Raw genomic sequence first — 15526 nt, 5'->3', positions numbered from 1 at the left:
TAAAAAGTTTGAGGACCCCTGCTTTAGATGGCTAGAATCAGTCTCTGGTAACTTATAGTTCCCGGGACTTTTCTCTTGATTGCTTTTAATTGCTGCGGGTACATAATTCATGAAAGAAATGCAGAGTTTCATGGATTAACTATAGACGTGCCAAGGAAAAGCATGCTCCCCTTGCCATGCTCAGCGTTGGAAAGAAAATAACCCTTTTTGCAAAACCTCAACTTATTTTGAGAGCCTGTCAGTGTGAGAATCTGACCTGACATTCACAACCTAGGATTTATTTTAGTAAACCTTTACATTAAGAGTCCTCCAGGTAGGTACTAGTGAGACAAAGAGGAAAGACGTGGTGCCTCTCTTTCCAGTGGAGGAGAGACGAGAAAACCTGTGATCACAGTGTGGGAGGCACGCAGTGCTCAAGAAGTCCAGGAAGGGCCGTTCTGTGATTGGGGTCAGTTGGGCTCTTAGAAGATTTCTCAGGATGATGCTGGGATGGGTGGAACAGAGTTGAGAAGTGCAGGTGCTCAGCCAAAGCCCAGAGGGTGAGCAGTCTGACAGGATGTGGAGCTGCATCCCTGAGCCAAGTGGGAGGCACACAGGTGGGTGTGGAGAAACTAGACTGGAAAATGATGCTGAGGGCTCGTGTCTTTAGCTCGACGCTGGTGCAGACGTATAAGCTGGTGTAGGGCATAATCAACCTTAGGATGACCCCTTGGCAGCAGTGAAGATAAAAACTGTTGAGCAAGAAGAGATGGGAGCCTGGGGAACAGGGATGAGGTGGGAAGTTGTGAGGATCAGGGCGAGGCGAAGGCATTGGAAGCTGGAAGGAGAGGGAAAATTCAAGAGCTTGTTGGAAGACAGCAGACACAGGAGTTGCAGCCCGTGTGCGTGTGGGATTTGGGGAAGGAGATTTTGAAGAGGATTCTCAGGTGTCCGTCAGCCAGCTGTGTGGACAGTGAGGCCATTTGCTAAGATGAGGACTACAGGAGGAAGAATAACTTTAGTGGGGAGTTGGAGGAAAGATGGAGGACGGATGTGTGGAATTTGAGGTGGTTGTTACATGCAGAACAATGTGTCTAACACACAGGTAAATAAGCAGCTCAGGCCACATCTGGAAGTCACCTACCCGTTAGTGGTGTGGGAGTGACTGGTCCAGATAGGCTTCCCCATAAGGCAGCTCCATAGAGGAGGAAGAGGAATGGATACAAGATGGAGCCTGGCCCCGGAGCATTGCTGTCTGACCCTCTGTGTCTGTGAGACGCAGCCAGACTTTACTCCGGTGCTCTAAAAGGGGTAGTGAGCATGCACATTGAGCCGTCTGCTTCATTCTTACTTGGACCCACAGAGACTTTCCTGTAGAGGGGACAAGCCCGGGGGCCAGTGCAGTAAATGACCTGTCCCATGGGCAGGTGCTGGCTCAGTCACCAGAAAGGCTGCTTGTGGCAATGAAGACAATTGGTTTGGTACCAATACATTTACCAGAAAGCAGTCTGACAGGGGGATGGTTGTGAGCTCCCTGCCTTCGGAAGGCTTCAAAGGCCAGACAGCCCTCTGTGGAATCAGCAGGGAGGCCAGCATCTGTTGACAAGGATCTTCCCAGCCTGAAATCTTGAGTGACGCCCTCCCTGCTCCATGAGAACAGTGACCTGCTCCCTCCACACTTTGTCTCCGGCACCGGGACAAGGTGAGGGAGCGCTGGCTGAGTGTGAAGGATATTGTGCAACAGACACGCCTCAGCGCACCTCTCCTTACTCCGCGGAAGTGAAAACATAGTCAGCTTCCATTTTGGCTGTGCTGTGATAGGACCTCAAATAAATCACTCCCTACCCCAAGGCCACGGAAATAGAGGGCCCTACTTTATCTGGAGGCCCAACCTCCTCATCCTGGCTCTAATAAGCACAATGCTCTATCAGGGTGGGATCCCAAAGGCCTCCCTCCTCCTAGGTTTTGAGACAAAATGAAGCTCTCAGGCTATGTCACAAAGGAGGATTATAGGGAGTTTTGGCAAGTTGGCACCGTCAGCTCCATGAAAGGCTGTTTTCATTCCCAAGTCCCCGTGGTCCCCAGGCTGCGGATGCAGACTGCCTCCTATTTGTCTTCCTGACACCACAGGTTGCCCTGGCCTGCTCCCCCTTTGTGGTTTGGCAAGCACCATCTTCTCATTCTTTGCCCTCTCTGCTATATATCAGAATGTGGCCAAGACACTGGCTGAACAATGAGCAGTACATGGGGCTTTCCTGTTGAGAAAGACTTGTGTGGGAGGACCAGGGAATAAAACCTGAGAAGAGGAAGAGAGAAGAGCTGCAATTCCATAACCTCCCCCAAGGCATCCAGTTACCCAGTGGAGAAACTCCTGCTGGCTGGCTTCCACACCACGTCCATTCCCTGCAAAGAAGGCATTCTAGGATGTTTGGAAAACAGGGACAAAGGGCACGGTGGTTGCTTCTACATACCAACATTGTAGAGGGCAAAGGGAGCATCAAAGAGCTCAGTGGCATCCATTACAAGCTCAGGAGCTCTAAGAAAAGGGGACCTTTGGAGAAAATCTAACACTCAGAAGATTCTAGAGGCACATTTAAACTGAATCTTGTCTTGGATTACCCACCTTAATCAACCCTTAAAGAAAAGCAGAAAGAAAAAAAAAGATCCAGGGAAAAGTCTAAATAGAGATCGAAGAGTGGGAAATTAGACCTTCACAGAAAGACAAAGGGGTCTGATACTCTAGCCGGGCACAGCTCCCTAAGTAAGCACCCAGCTTCAAGTTCATAGAAGCTAACCAGTGAGTCTCCACTTCTCTCTGGCTGGGAGTGAGAGGTGTGGGGGTAAACTAAACACAAGGAGTTGAGGTTAGTCTTAAAGAGAAAAACCCAACATTTAAAAATGTTCTGTGCAATATATGCTAGGAAATGTGTGACATATTTAACACTCATGATTTTATAACAACCTCCTGGAGCCAACATTTTTTAAAAAATTATAGCCCTTCCATATTGTTTCTTCAACTACGCTGTTGAGTACATTACACAGCTTGGTGCAGTCACGCAGCCAGGACAGGAGGCGTAGTGGCAGCCATCTGGGAGTCAGAGAGAGGACCACTCAGGATGGGAGCCGTCAGCCTGCCCAAGGAGGTGCCTGTGTGCCCAGCAAAGGCAGCTGACTGATCCCAGGTGGAGTTGCCCCTAGTGTGCACAGAGCCTGGTGTCCCCTGGGACCCACTGGGTGCCCAGTTCTAAGACCAAGTGTCCTACACTCACCCACGTGGCTGTGAATCTTCATCCAAAGTGGAGCTCAGCACCAGGCTATTAACCAGGATGGGGTTAGCTGTGGTTCTGCTTTTGAAAATGAGGAAAGGTGTACAAAAAGCCCTTGGACTTCTGTCAGTCTTAGCACTTTGAAATTCTATAGAGAAAAACTTGGTCTCATTCACTTCTCTTCCAGTCAATACTTGCCTAACACCTTCCCTCCTCATCACCTAGCGCAAGGTACTAGGAATGCAGGCATGAAGAAGGCTGGCCCTGAGGGACTCCCAGGTCAGGAAGAGAGGCATTCACAATCTGGGGGAGAAGAATGCACTAGAGGTGGAGGTGAAAGGAGGAGCAACTAACAGTAGATTAGTTCCCTGCCACCAATCTAATGCCAACAGTAGTCCCCAATCTAGGGTGTGGTAAAAGAAGAAACTTTATTCAGGTAAACAGTTTGCAAAGCCCAGAGAAGCAGCCCCTAGTGAAAACCAAATTTGTGCTCCACTGAGATAAAGAGGAGGCCAGTTTTCATAAAGTCCCCATCATTGTCCCTGATTGGTCCATTTTTATGCAAATGAGGAATCCAAATTTGCACAGTCTGGTCCAAATAGCACTGTGCTAATTGGTCAGCTTCATGTATTCTGATTGGTTGTTATGGAGCAGCTCTGATTGGTTAGTAAGATGCAAATAAGGTTATAGCTCTGTAATTTTAAATGGACAGGGCAGGTCTCAGCCCACTGGTTGAAATACAATACCAGAAACTCCTTCATCAGGATGGCCTCATCAGGCAGGAGCACCGGGAGGAGCTGAAGGTTCAGTCTGCAGTTTTTCCCTGAAAGGCAGCCTATGTGAGAGGCCTTTGTCGGCAATGGCTGCCGGACTCTTGTTATGAATTTGGACCCAGTTAACCATGAGGAGGCCTTCTTGCAGATAGATTCCTTCTCAGGTCGCAGAGGCAACTCTGGGTCTGTATGTCAAAAAGCTGCAGGAGGACTGGCCTGTCCGACCTGAAGCCCAGAGACCGTTGCCCTGGTTAGGCCACGCCCCTCCTGGTGCAGACACGCCCCTCCTGGTGCAGACACGCCCCTCCTGGTGCAGACACGCCCCTCCTGGAGCCCATGAGCTGGAGGCCTCCGTGGCTTCCTGCTTCCCCAGCACAGATGGCTTCTGGAGGGGACAAGGTGTGCATTTGAGAGAGGCTTTTTCCAGAGGTTTAATTGTGAACCTGGCTGTGCTGGCTTCTCTGAGGGATGTTTGAAATTGGTTAATTAATGTTTTTAGATACACAGGAATCTGGGGATAAAACGCTCTGAGGAAGGGCAGGTAATTATGATCATAATGTTACTGATAATGGTTCAGCTCCTAGCCCCTAGAGTCCGAAGACACCCCCCACTCCCCGCCCCGAAGTCATGCTCCATGCTACCACTTACCACTGCCATCAGCGGGGCCTAGGTGTGCATGGCTAATGAAAGAGATTTTAAAACAACCATGGAAGTATTCAACAGCGGAGAGGGATTTTTCATTTTTTGAAATTGTAGTAAGGGAGAACACGGGCACCAGTTCACTTTATTAATTGATTTCTCACCATGCAATAGCTGGCTCCATGATCACCGCTGAATGTGTATTTATGGAAAACAAGCATGCATCAAGAGAAGTGCCAAAGCCTGCCTGCAGGTGGAAGGGAGGCTGAGCTGTGAGGCTGGGAGGGGAGGCCAGGAGGTGGAGGCCCAGGAGGTGTGGCCTGCAGAGAACGGCAGCCCATGGTGGCAGGCTCTGGGCAGGGTGTTCTTAGAGCCAGCATGGTCGTGGGGCTGGTGTATTGACATCAGGAAGCTCAAAAGACACCACTGTGAAGGCTTTGTCTTTTTCTTTAAATGTCACAACCCCAGCATGAATTTATATGGGTGTCTTCGGACAAGGGCTTCCTGAGGAGGAAGCAAATAATGACCTGGCTGTACTTCAGGCTCTCTCTAAAGCCCTCTGTGGTGACCTCACTGGACATTGCTACAGCCATGTTGCCAGCCAGTGCCGCTCACTGGTGGTCAGCAAGTGTTCCCTGAGAGGTCCCAGTGTCACAGGCAGAGACACATCTACGGGCATTCACTGAAGGAGCGCTCAAAGGTGCCTGAATCTCTGGTTGGCAAGACACCCAAAGCGCTAACCAGAGCATACCCGTGCTGGCAGTGCATACACATGGTGGCAGTGCATACACGTGGTGGCGGTGCATACACGTGGTGGCGGTACATACACGTGCTGGCAATGCATACACGTGCTGGCAGTACATACACGTGCTGGCAGTGCATACACATGGTGGCAGTGCATACACATGGTGGCAGTGCATACACATGGTGGCAGTGCATACCCGTGCTGGCAGTGCATACACATGGTGGCGGTGCATACACGTGGTGGCGGTGCATACACGTGGTGGCGGTGCATACACGTGGTGGCGGTGCATACCCGTGCTGGCAGTGCATACCCATGCTGGCGGTGCATACACGTGGTGGCGGTGCATACACGTGGTGGCAGTGCATACACGTGCTGGCAGTGCATACACGTGCTGGCAGTGCATACACGTGGTGGCGGTGCATACACGTGGTGGCGGTGCATACCCGTGCTGGCGGTGCATACCCGTGCTGGCAGTGCATACACGTGGTGGCAGTGCATACACGTGCTGGCAGTGCATACACGTGCTGGCGGTGCATACACGTGGTGGCGGTGCATACCCGTGCTGGCGGTGCATACCCGTGCTGGCAGTGCATACACGTGGTGGCGGTGTATACACGTGCTGGCGGTGCATACACGTGGTGGCGGTGCATACATGTGGTGGCGGTGCATACATGTGGTGGCAGTGCATACATGTGGTGGCAGTGCATACACGTGGTGGCGGTGCATACACGTGGTGGCGGTGCATACCCGTGCTGGCAGTGCATACACGTGGTGGCGGTGCATACACGTGCTGGCGGTGCATACACGTGGTGGCGGTGCATACCCGTGCTGGCGGTGCATACACGTGCTGGCAGTGCATACACGTGGTGGCAGTGCATACACGTGGTGGCAGTGCATACACGTGCTGGCAGTGCATACACGTGGTGGCAGTGCATACCCGTGCTGGCAGTGCATACACGTGGTGGCGGTGCATACATGTGGTGGCGGTGCATACATGTGGTGGCAGTGCATACATGTGGTGGCGGTGCATACACGTGGTGGCGGTGCATACACGTGGTGGCGGGCATGCACACGTTGGGCACACAGATGTTTAGGTGGAGGATGTTGATGAAGATGGTGATGACATGTGCACACTAACAAACTCATCGGTGAAAGGAACCAAAAAGGGGAGGAGATTTTTATAAGACCCAAACTGGCCCAGTATTGGGGGGAAATTCGTTTTAAGACAAGTTGAAAACCTCCAAGGAAACTCAGTTATCAAAATGGGCTGCTGCCTGAGCAGGGCTCCTGCTTCCCAGGCATCTGTCTCAGGCCTGATTTGGATCATGCTCTGGTCGTGGGTATGCCAAGTGGTCAGCATTTGCTTGTGGTAGTGCCCAGCTCACCTGTCTACTTTGTCTTGTTTGCCCTCCCTGTAGCTACTACATATTGGAAAACAGACCCAGGAACATCTACGGCATGGTCTGCTATTCCTGCCTCCTGGCGCCCCCCAACACCAAGGAATGTGAGTGCACTTTGTCCTTCCATAAGAACGGTACTGGTTCAATATTGATGTCTGGTATTACATGGTGTGTTAGACAGAGGCCAGTCCTGGCACCTAAACAAGTTAAGTACAGTAAAGGCATAAACAAAAATGTTCCATGGTCTAACCAATCGGAAAGCAATTCCATGAAAAAGGTTTGCTGTACTATGAGTCAGAGGCTCAGGTTAGTAACTTTGGACAAGTGACCTTGAATAAATCTCATAACCTCTATGAGCCTCAGTTTTTTCATCTGTAATTTGGGGGTGCTAAAATCTGAATTATCCATGTCATGCAATTCTTGGATAAAACAATTGAGACCACAGATGCCAAGGTATTTTGCGAAGTACTACAAAGCTCTAGACAATTGTTAGTTCTCATGCATAACCTCTGCTTTCCCATCTGAGAAATGGGGAGATGCAGCCAGATGGGCCATGTGGGGTGACATGGTGAATGCAGCCCTGCATGGGCCAGGCTCTCAAGTGTGGACATGAAAGTTACTCTCTCCACCTCGAGGTCTCCACTTCCCCTGCGCAGGGCTCATGCTCAGGAATCAGAAGATGGGGCTAGAGGGTCAGTAATGAGGCCCAAACTCACAGAACTGCCGTCAGCAGCTCTAGCCAGCCCAGGAACTAGGTGAAACCTAGTCAGGACCCCAGTGTGCTAGCTGGCGCCCAGGTCCCACCGGCTCTGCCCTTCCTGAGCCTTGGTCAGTGGTTGGGAACGCCTTTGCCTCCGCCTGAGAACCCTGCTTTGGTTTGTTTGGCTGTGATGTACCTGGGCCCTGGCCAGGCAAGCTGATGCCCTTGATAGCCCAAGTCCATGGGTAGTGGATTACACACCCCATAGTAAAAGAGAACCTGGCACGAACCCCGGGGAAGCGTGTGACAGATGCACACGTGTGAGGGCTGGCGGAGGCCAGGGGTGCCGGCTGTGCGGGAGTGAGCCCTGGACTGCAGCCTGAACCTGCCTGGGGCGCTCCGCCATCCCAGGTGCTTCCCTGTCCTGTGCGCTTCCATCCTTAAAGAGATGACGGCTTCTGTGAAGTGCGGGGCTGAGATTCTCCCAGGAGCCCCGGGCTGGAGTCACCCAGCCCCGCTTTAGCGTGCTCGGGTGGGGCTGAGAATACAGGCTCACGGTCCCCAGGGGCTGCCGGGACCCCACGGAGAGCCCTGATGTGCGTTATGGACCCTGCTCTGGAACTTCAGGAATTTAACTGAGTTTAAATTCCTGTTTCCTCATCTGCCAAAGATACCCACCTCCCCAGCTGTTGTGCAGCTGGACTGAGCTACAATGCTGGTTACTGTGTCGTGGCCCATCCAAATACCCTCAGGAGGAGTGGCAAAGCACCACACAGTTATTGTTAAAATGGGGGGGGGGGGGGGAGATAAACCTAGTTTCCAGCACCATCAAGTAGTCAGAGGGAGGCCAGAGGGCTGCCACTGGTCACCATCGCGCCTGCCTTTGGGCCATCATCCTCTTCAGGCCTGCGTGGGCTCCGGACAGAGCCTGGTTGGGCCTCAGGGACTGTACCTGCCAGGGAGCCATGACCTCCCTGGTTTCCGTTTTTCCTCCTGAATAACGAGTGTAAGTGAAACCACACGTGTGTGGAAGCGACGCCCCCAGGTATTCAAGAGCTTTGAAACCTCTCTTGCTTGCGACTTGCCCATCAGGAAAGCTTCAAGCCTTTCTTCCAGAAGCTGCCACCACAATGAACAAGCACTACCTTCCTTCCGCACCCCTAGTCCCATCGCTGATTGTCCTGGAAATGAGAGAAGAAGCCCTCCGGTTATTTTTCAGTTACATCGAAGAGCAAGACCCACTTGGTGCAGCCAAAGCTTTCGGGTTTTGTTGTTTTCCCTGCACGGGCCTGAGGCCTGCCTCGGAAAGGGCCGTGAAGTGATGGCGTGGGGGTGGCTCGGTGCGAGAGGAAGAAAGGGAGTGGCATCAGATTTGGGATTCGTTCGAGTTCCCACTCTTGGGACAGTTACCTAACTTTGTACTTCAGTGTCCCCATCTGTTACCTGGGGATCGTCTTCTCAGAAGATTGTTGGGAGGAGATGACATGTCAGGTGTGTGTGAGCCCCCCCTTCAGTGTGCACGCGGCACTTACCGTGGGTAAAGCTCCAGTCTCATGGTGAGCACCACCCAGGTCCCTGCAGCTCCACCTCGTACAGCTGACCCTCTCTGCATTGTCGGTTCGCCTGGGACACAGAGAGCAAGAACCCCTCCCGCACTGAGTGCTGGAGGAGTCGGTGAGAGTGGTGGGTCTGGCACCCAGCAGTGGTTCCCTCGTCTTCGTCACCATTTTTAGGACCACTTGGCAGTGGCTGTGACCCCTGAGTCAAGTCCACTCTGCCACCAGAGAACTGTGTTTCCTTCCAGATGCCATCTGTGATGCCAATGTGAAGCCTTGGCCTCCCCAAATGCCAGTTTCTAGCTGTTTCCAAAGCAGTGTTTCTCAAACTCAAATGTGCACACCCCTTGTTACGGTCCAAAGTCCACGTGCCCACACTGCGAAAGGCCAGTGCTCCAAACAGCAGAGTTGGAGTAAGGAAAGTTGTATTGATTGAGAAGGTGCCTAGTCAAGCAGATGGTTCTTCAAATCCGTCTTCCAAGAGCCCAGAATTCAGGTGTCTTTTATGTCAACAGAAGGGAGAATGGAAGGGACAAGAGATGATTGATCAAAGGCATCTGGCCACCAACAGGGATCCAAGGAAGGGTGTGAAATCTCGAAATCTGTTTGTTCCGGGTTACCATCCCTGTACACAATTCCTCACCTCCCTGGGGGGAGGCACCCCCTGGCAAGAGGCTGTTTCTCCAAAAAATGTAGTCCCAAGAAGAATTCCTCTAATAATGAGCACATTTGTAGCAGGAGCTGGTAGCCTGAAGGCCATGGGAGAAATGCAGGCTGGACCAGAGGTAGAGTCCGAGAAAGCGAGCATGTCAGTCTGTCACACCACCCCCGGGGGCCGTTTAAGAAACAGGTCCTGCCTCAGAGGTCTGCATGGGCTCCAAGACTGCCCTCCCAGCAAGCGCCTGGGCCCCACTTGAGCAGCCACGTTCTAAGGACTCTGCCCGTTGTTCCAGCAGCTGCCAGTAGGGGGCGCTGAGCCAGTGAAACAGCCTCAGGCCCCTCAATGACAGCTGTAAGAATCAACAAATTCCTAAAAACCCAAGCGGTTTGCCATATGTAGAGAATGCCAGCCATCTCTACTAGTATGCTCATCAGCACATTTATAAATAGCGTGGATTAACAAACCTCAAAGGTTCTTAGTAAACCCTGTCATCACACTGAACAGAGATACGCTGACCTTAGGCCATCTGCTCAGGATTTCAGACTCCTCCTGAGGAGGTGAGTGTACTCCCCGCAGAGCCCACCTGCCTGTGCCAGTGTCCGCAGTCAGTGCTGCCTCACACTCAGCTCCATTCCTTTCGTTTGCATAGAGACCTTGTGTGGACATTTCTGTCTACTTTCTGGGATACAGTTTCCAACAACCTTCCCTTACCCCTATCATAAAATATCGCATCTTTGCTTATTCAAAGCTGGGCTCCAAACATGATGGAGCATAAGATGAGTTAGTAGTTGACCACCTATCAGAAACAACACGGACAAACATTTTCATCAATGATCCATTCCAAGGAGGCCAAGTGACCTGGAAAGACACAGCATGTGTTGGAGCAAAGGGAAACCTCCCAGGCACCACATGTTTTCATTCGTGCTGAGCTAATCCTCGTTAGACCACGGCAGGACCTGGGCAGGGGAACATCCTGGCAAGTGCTGTGGCGATGGTGTGCTTGCCCGAGGGCACCCGCCCCGAGAGGGGACCTCTAGTCCTGCTCACGCTCCCTGTTATCCTTGGATGTGCTCAAAACACACCAGCCCAGGCTGTTCAGTTGATACCAGATGGAGTTCACTTTGGGGAAAATGTCTAGAAAATCAAGGCGGAGACATCGACCAAGGGCAGGCCTAGCAGGTGAGCGAGGTGCGCGTTACTGACTCGCAGCAGCCTGCGTCCATCGTCCGCTGATGTTTACGTGTGGCCGGCCCTGCCAGTCAGGTGCAAAGGCATTCCATACGTCAGCATGCTGCTAGACGATATCATTGTCCCTCTCTGGGCCACAGGCTGGGCGTATTGTGTCCCCAACCCCCACCTCTGTCATCCAGCCTCAGCCATCAAGGTACAGGAGAAACAGGGGACAGCCACACACAGACAGACCCCAGAGTCTTTCCCGACTACAGGGCCTAAGCTCCCTTGAGCCCCTCACCAAACGGATGGATGAGCTTCGTTTTCAATGTCCAGTTGAAACTGTGCCCACAGTGCTTGCTCTCGCTTCACTGGGCCAAATGTGCGAGGCTGTCTCCCAGCACGATGCCAACGGGGCTAACACCTGAGACCCAGCTCACCACCCTGTGATGGCGAAAGGCAGCCTCCAGGTCGGTCTTGTCCACGGGGAGCACACACCTCCAACCGCACCTCCCCGATGGACCACTGACTCTGAGGTCAGGCGAGAAGGCTAAATTAATTTAATTGCATCTAAATTATGAGCTTTATCATGCATTTGGGGGTCAGGAAAGCTGTTTATCCTCCAGAAAGGCAACGGAATGTGTCTGTGAGCTCTGAGCAGAGCAGAGGCTGCTCTCAGGGCGGGGCAGGCCCCGGAGGCTGAGGAGAGAAAGGAGGAAGAGCCACTCTTCCAGCGGGGATCATGAGCACGCCTCCTCCAGCCTCCTGGGTCCCGGGGCCACTTCCCAGCTTCCTGCCCCTCACCCACCAGCAATTACAGAAGAAAGGGCGAGGCCCTGGGGACACTGGTGTGGGGGCTGGGACATCAGGAGCCCCCTCTGTTCTGAGCAAGTCCCCTTTGGGTCTCTGTTGATTCTGAGGTTAGCCCATGCTGTGCTGTTGCCTTGGTACCCCGATACCTCTCAGCACCCCTCGCTCTCTTGGTAGAAGAACTAAGAAGCCATCCCAATGACAGCAGTTGAGAACACAGACGGAAGGAAGTGGAACCACAGAGCTCATCATGCCCTGAGAGGAAAATCTCTGGCCCCTCCATTGTGCTGGTGACCTGGGTGGCACCCACACGCATGTCTGAGGCAACACTGCAGGTGACAGAGACCAGACAAAGAGCCAGAGGCCAGGAGCTCCCAATAAGTGAAGTCCCTGGGCTCTGGAAGTGGCAAATCCCCAGAGAGCGGATGCCTAACTCAACAAGAGGGCTGTTTTAAACAACGTGGAAAGCTGCTCTGAGTGAGAGCTGAAGGACAGCAGGATGGCACCAGGAGCACACACCCTCGCCTTGCAAACCTCCCCAGAGTGAGCCCTGTCCAGGGTGTGAAGAGGGCGTGAGCCTTCACACCTCACAGTGCTTCCTTAAAAACCCACCTGTTTGCCCCTGGGGTGGCAAATCGCATTTCTCATATACCTGTGACAGTTTAATTTCCTGTCCAACCCAGCAACCGGCTGGCCTGAGCCCTGGGACACCTAACAGCAATGCAGAACGGCAGCAGGAGCCAGTCTTCAGCTTGCTCCCTCCCAAACCGCCACCCTATTTTATTTGTAGTTTCTATTTGTTCTCAAAGGTGTGAGGATCGAAAGTTTCTGGCCCTGCTCTCTCCTTAGGACCTGCTCGTCCTACTGGACACAGATGTATGGATAACTCAGCAGGACTTCTCCTGCCCAGTTGGCTGTGGTCACTGTCACCTGGGTGTCCCAGGCTGTGTGTGCAGGTGGCTTTAGAAATACCACTCACCCAGCAGGTGGCTGTGTTTCTCCTAAGAAACTTCTGTTAAAGAAAACCCCCCTGTTTCTCACGGAGCCTTGCTGACCAGGGTCCAGGCATCGGTGCTGTTCGTCCTGGCTGGGCAGCTAAGAGGGCCAACGTGCACTGATTTTAGGGAGGACACCCACTGGGCCTCACTCGGACAGGCAAACCCACACTCTCCAGCTCCCTCAGAACTGTCGGCGACAAAGCAGGGCAGGAGGACACTTATTGGAAACATGGTCATTTTTATTAGCTGCAAAACTCAAGTCTGGCCTAAAGGAAGGCTGACTCTCAGGATGTCATCTTTTCTGTGGTAGAACATTTTTGTTTGTTTGTTTTAACTAAACAACTTAGTGATTTGTCTGATCACAAAATCAGCTTCATATTACTCCTGCTAAGTGCCACTTTTTTACATAGAACGGGAGTTTTACAAATCACAGTTTTGAGAGAAGACCAAGCTCATGCCTACTCTTTAACAGTTTGGTCACAACTATTTAAAAATGTATTATGCAAAAAATACTGAAGAAAAATACACCAAAATGTCAACTTTAGACAGAGGCTGTAGGTGATTCTTTCACTTCTTTCTCGCGTTCTGATTTTTTTCTAGATGTTTAAATAAGAAGCATGTATTACTTGGATAACTTGGACAGCAGGTGTTGGGTGGCCCCTCTCCAGCCCTTTTATGAGCTGGGACTGTGAACCAGCGGCTCTGTGGCCGCACCTTGTGTTTCAGTGCTGGTGGCGGGGCTTCCGCAGGTCACTCTGAGGCGCCCACAGCGACTGTTCTCCTTGCAGGTGCGGGAGCCACCGTGGGGGTGTCTGCCCACTTCCCCAGCACCGTGGGCAGCAGCACCCTCTCTCCTTTCCATCGCGCCCATAAAGGTAGGCAGAGTGCCCAGGTGCTGGTCTTCTGGAGCTAACCACCTGGACGTAAGTGGGGGGAGTGGGTGGCTGGAGAGGAAGAGAGGAAATAATTATTAGAAATGACCACGAAGCTCTCCTCCACTTCAAATCACCTTCCTCCTGTGATTTAATCACACTCACCGCCCCCAGCTGCTAGAAATTAGAAATATCTCTGGGAGGAGGGGAGCGGCTCACTCCATGGGTGTTGGCAATGCTGCTCAGGACGAGGGTGGCGAGGGTGGAGAGGAGCCAGCTTCCTGGGCTGCGGTGGCCCTGATGTCAACAGCAATCCTGTTGCAGGCTTTCATCTGAACCTGCTGATCTCAACACTTGAATATCTGTTTCCAGTAACTACATTTCACTCCCCAGTCCCTTTGGGGTGGAAGGATGGGGGAGGACCCCCAAGGTCAACAGTTTCTCTCAGAGCAAGACCTCACACTGGCTCCCCATCCCCTCTTGTACTGTCGCAATGCCATCTGTGGTTTAAGCATATTTATGGCCCGGTCCTCAGTGAGGCAGGGCTGCCTTCAGATTCCCACAGTGCACTCGGCACACGTGCCGGCTCCCCAAAGCAGTCGAACCAAGGGCAAGCACCCCAGGAACAACTGAACAAGTACAAGCCATGGCACTGCGGGATGGCCAGAGAGACTTGTAGGGTTGGCTTCTCAGACTAAGCAAGCATTTCGGATTCTGAAGGTCCCCAGGAAGTGTCCCGGTGGCAGGGCCATTGTTCAAAGGGGCGTGGTCTTAGGAGAAAGGGCCCTGCCTGGTGGATGGGTTCCTGTAGGGACGCTTGAGTCCTGAGGCATTGCCTTCTCTCCTCAACTTCAGCAGAGCTCTCAGGCCAAGGACACCTGGCTGCGGCTCTGATCATTGCCATGTCCACCATCTTTATCATGGCCATCGCCATTGTCCTCATCATCATGTTCTACATCATGAAGACGAAGCCTTCTTCCCCAGGTGACTGTTCCCCAATGCCTGCCTCTTAGCCCCTCTCCCTTGAACAGCCCCATCACCTTACCAGTCGAGCCCAGCTGCTCACACCCTTCTCTTTCTCTAACTAGCCTGCTGCACCAGCCACTCAGTGAAGAGTGTGGAAGCCCAAGTGAGCCAGGAAGGAGAGAAGAAAGAGGCCCAAGGTCTGCAAACAGAGTCCCCACAAGCATGGGTGTCTGTCTTCAGGGTGGAGATTGTCTGACCCTCTTGCCACTACCCCGGCAGCCTGGCCTTCTAACTGGCTATGCTCTTGTGCCACTTAGCACAGGGGTCCTAGGAAGGGTGTCAGTGCAGCCACGTGGTGCTTAATCCTCAGGGCATTGTAATTTAGTCACCAAGTAGGTCTGCTAAAGAGGGAGTGAGCAGCGGAAGGACAAGCTCAGAGCTGGAGCCGACACTAACTCCTCCCTCCCCCAATCTTTCTATTTACCCACAGACAGTGTGGTGATTTTCTCTGAAAAGGACGAATTTGAGAAACTGACAGCAGCTCCAGCAAAGACTGCCAAGAGGTATGTCAAACCAAAGCAGCCCCCAGTTCCAGGCTGAAGTGAGGAGTCCTTGGGGGTCCTGAGTAGGAAGGGCAGCTGGCCACGCCGGGTGAGCAGTGCTCTGAGAAACCTGGCAGCTGGCTGGAGGTTGTGCTGGGGACAGCTCCAGAGAGAGCAGCCCGCGGCCAGCCAGCAAGGCAGTCCGAGTCGGCCCAGGGCCTCAGCCTCACTGTTGGGCTGCAGCAGGGCCAGGTGGTATTAGGGGCCGGTGGTGAACACCTGCCATCCTCCAGGGCCAGATGCCCCACGCCTCTCTCTGCAACATGCACCTGCCTCGTGCAGACCCACAGCTGCTGCGTGCCCCTTCCTCTCCAGCAGCCTGGTTAATGTGACTACTGCTGGCCGGGCGCATGCTGACAGCACAGTGCTGACACCAGGACGGTGTCCCC

The 15526-nt window shown here is 52.8% G+C and overlaps 1 protein-coding gene across 1 annotated transcript in view; it reads left to right on the top strand.

Annotated features, from left to right (window-relative positions):
* EDAR (ectodysplasin A receptor) overlaps positions 1-15526 on the top strand; it is a gene marked incomplete at its 5' end in the record, with an annotated part of 31934 nt that overhangs the window by 4287 nt on the left and 12121 nt on the right. Inside the window, 5 exons of the mRNA XM_079776136.1 lie at positions 6821-6906; positions 13486-13572; positions 14428-14553; positions 14658-14732; positions 15026-15098. Of these exons, the coding sequence (XP_079632262.1) occupies positions 6821-6906; positions 13486-13572; positions 14428-14553; positions 14658-14732; positions 15026-15098 (447 nt within the window). The remainder of the gene's footprint in view (positions 1-6820; positions 6907-13485; positions 13573-14427; positions 14554-14657; positions 14733-15025; positions 15099-15526) is intronic.

The sequence above is a fragment of the Cnephaeus nilssonii genome (assembly GCF_951640355.1).
Source record: "Cnephaeus nilssonii genome assembly, chromosome: 7".
Lineage (NCBI taxonomy): Eukaryota > Metazoa > Chordata > Mammalia > Chiroptera > Vespertilionidae > Cnephaeus > Cnephaeus nilssonii.
Note: the sequence above shows the minus strand (reverse complement) of the source record. Positions and strands in the feature narration are given on the sequence as shown.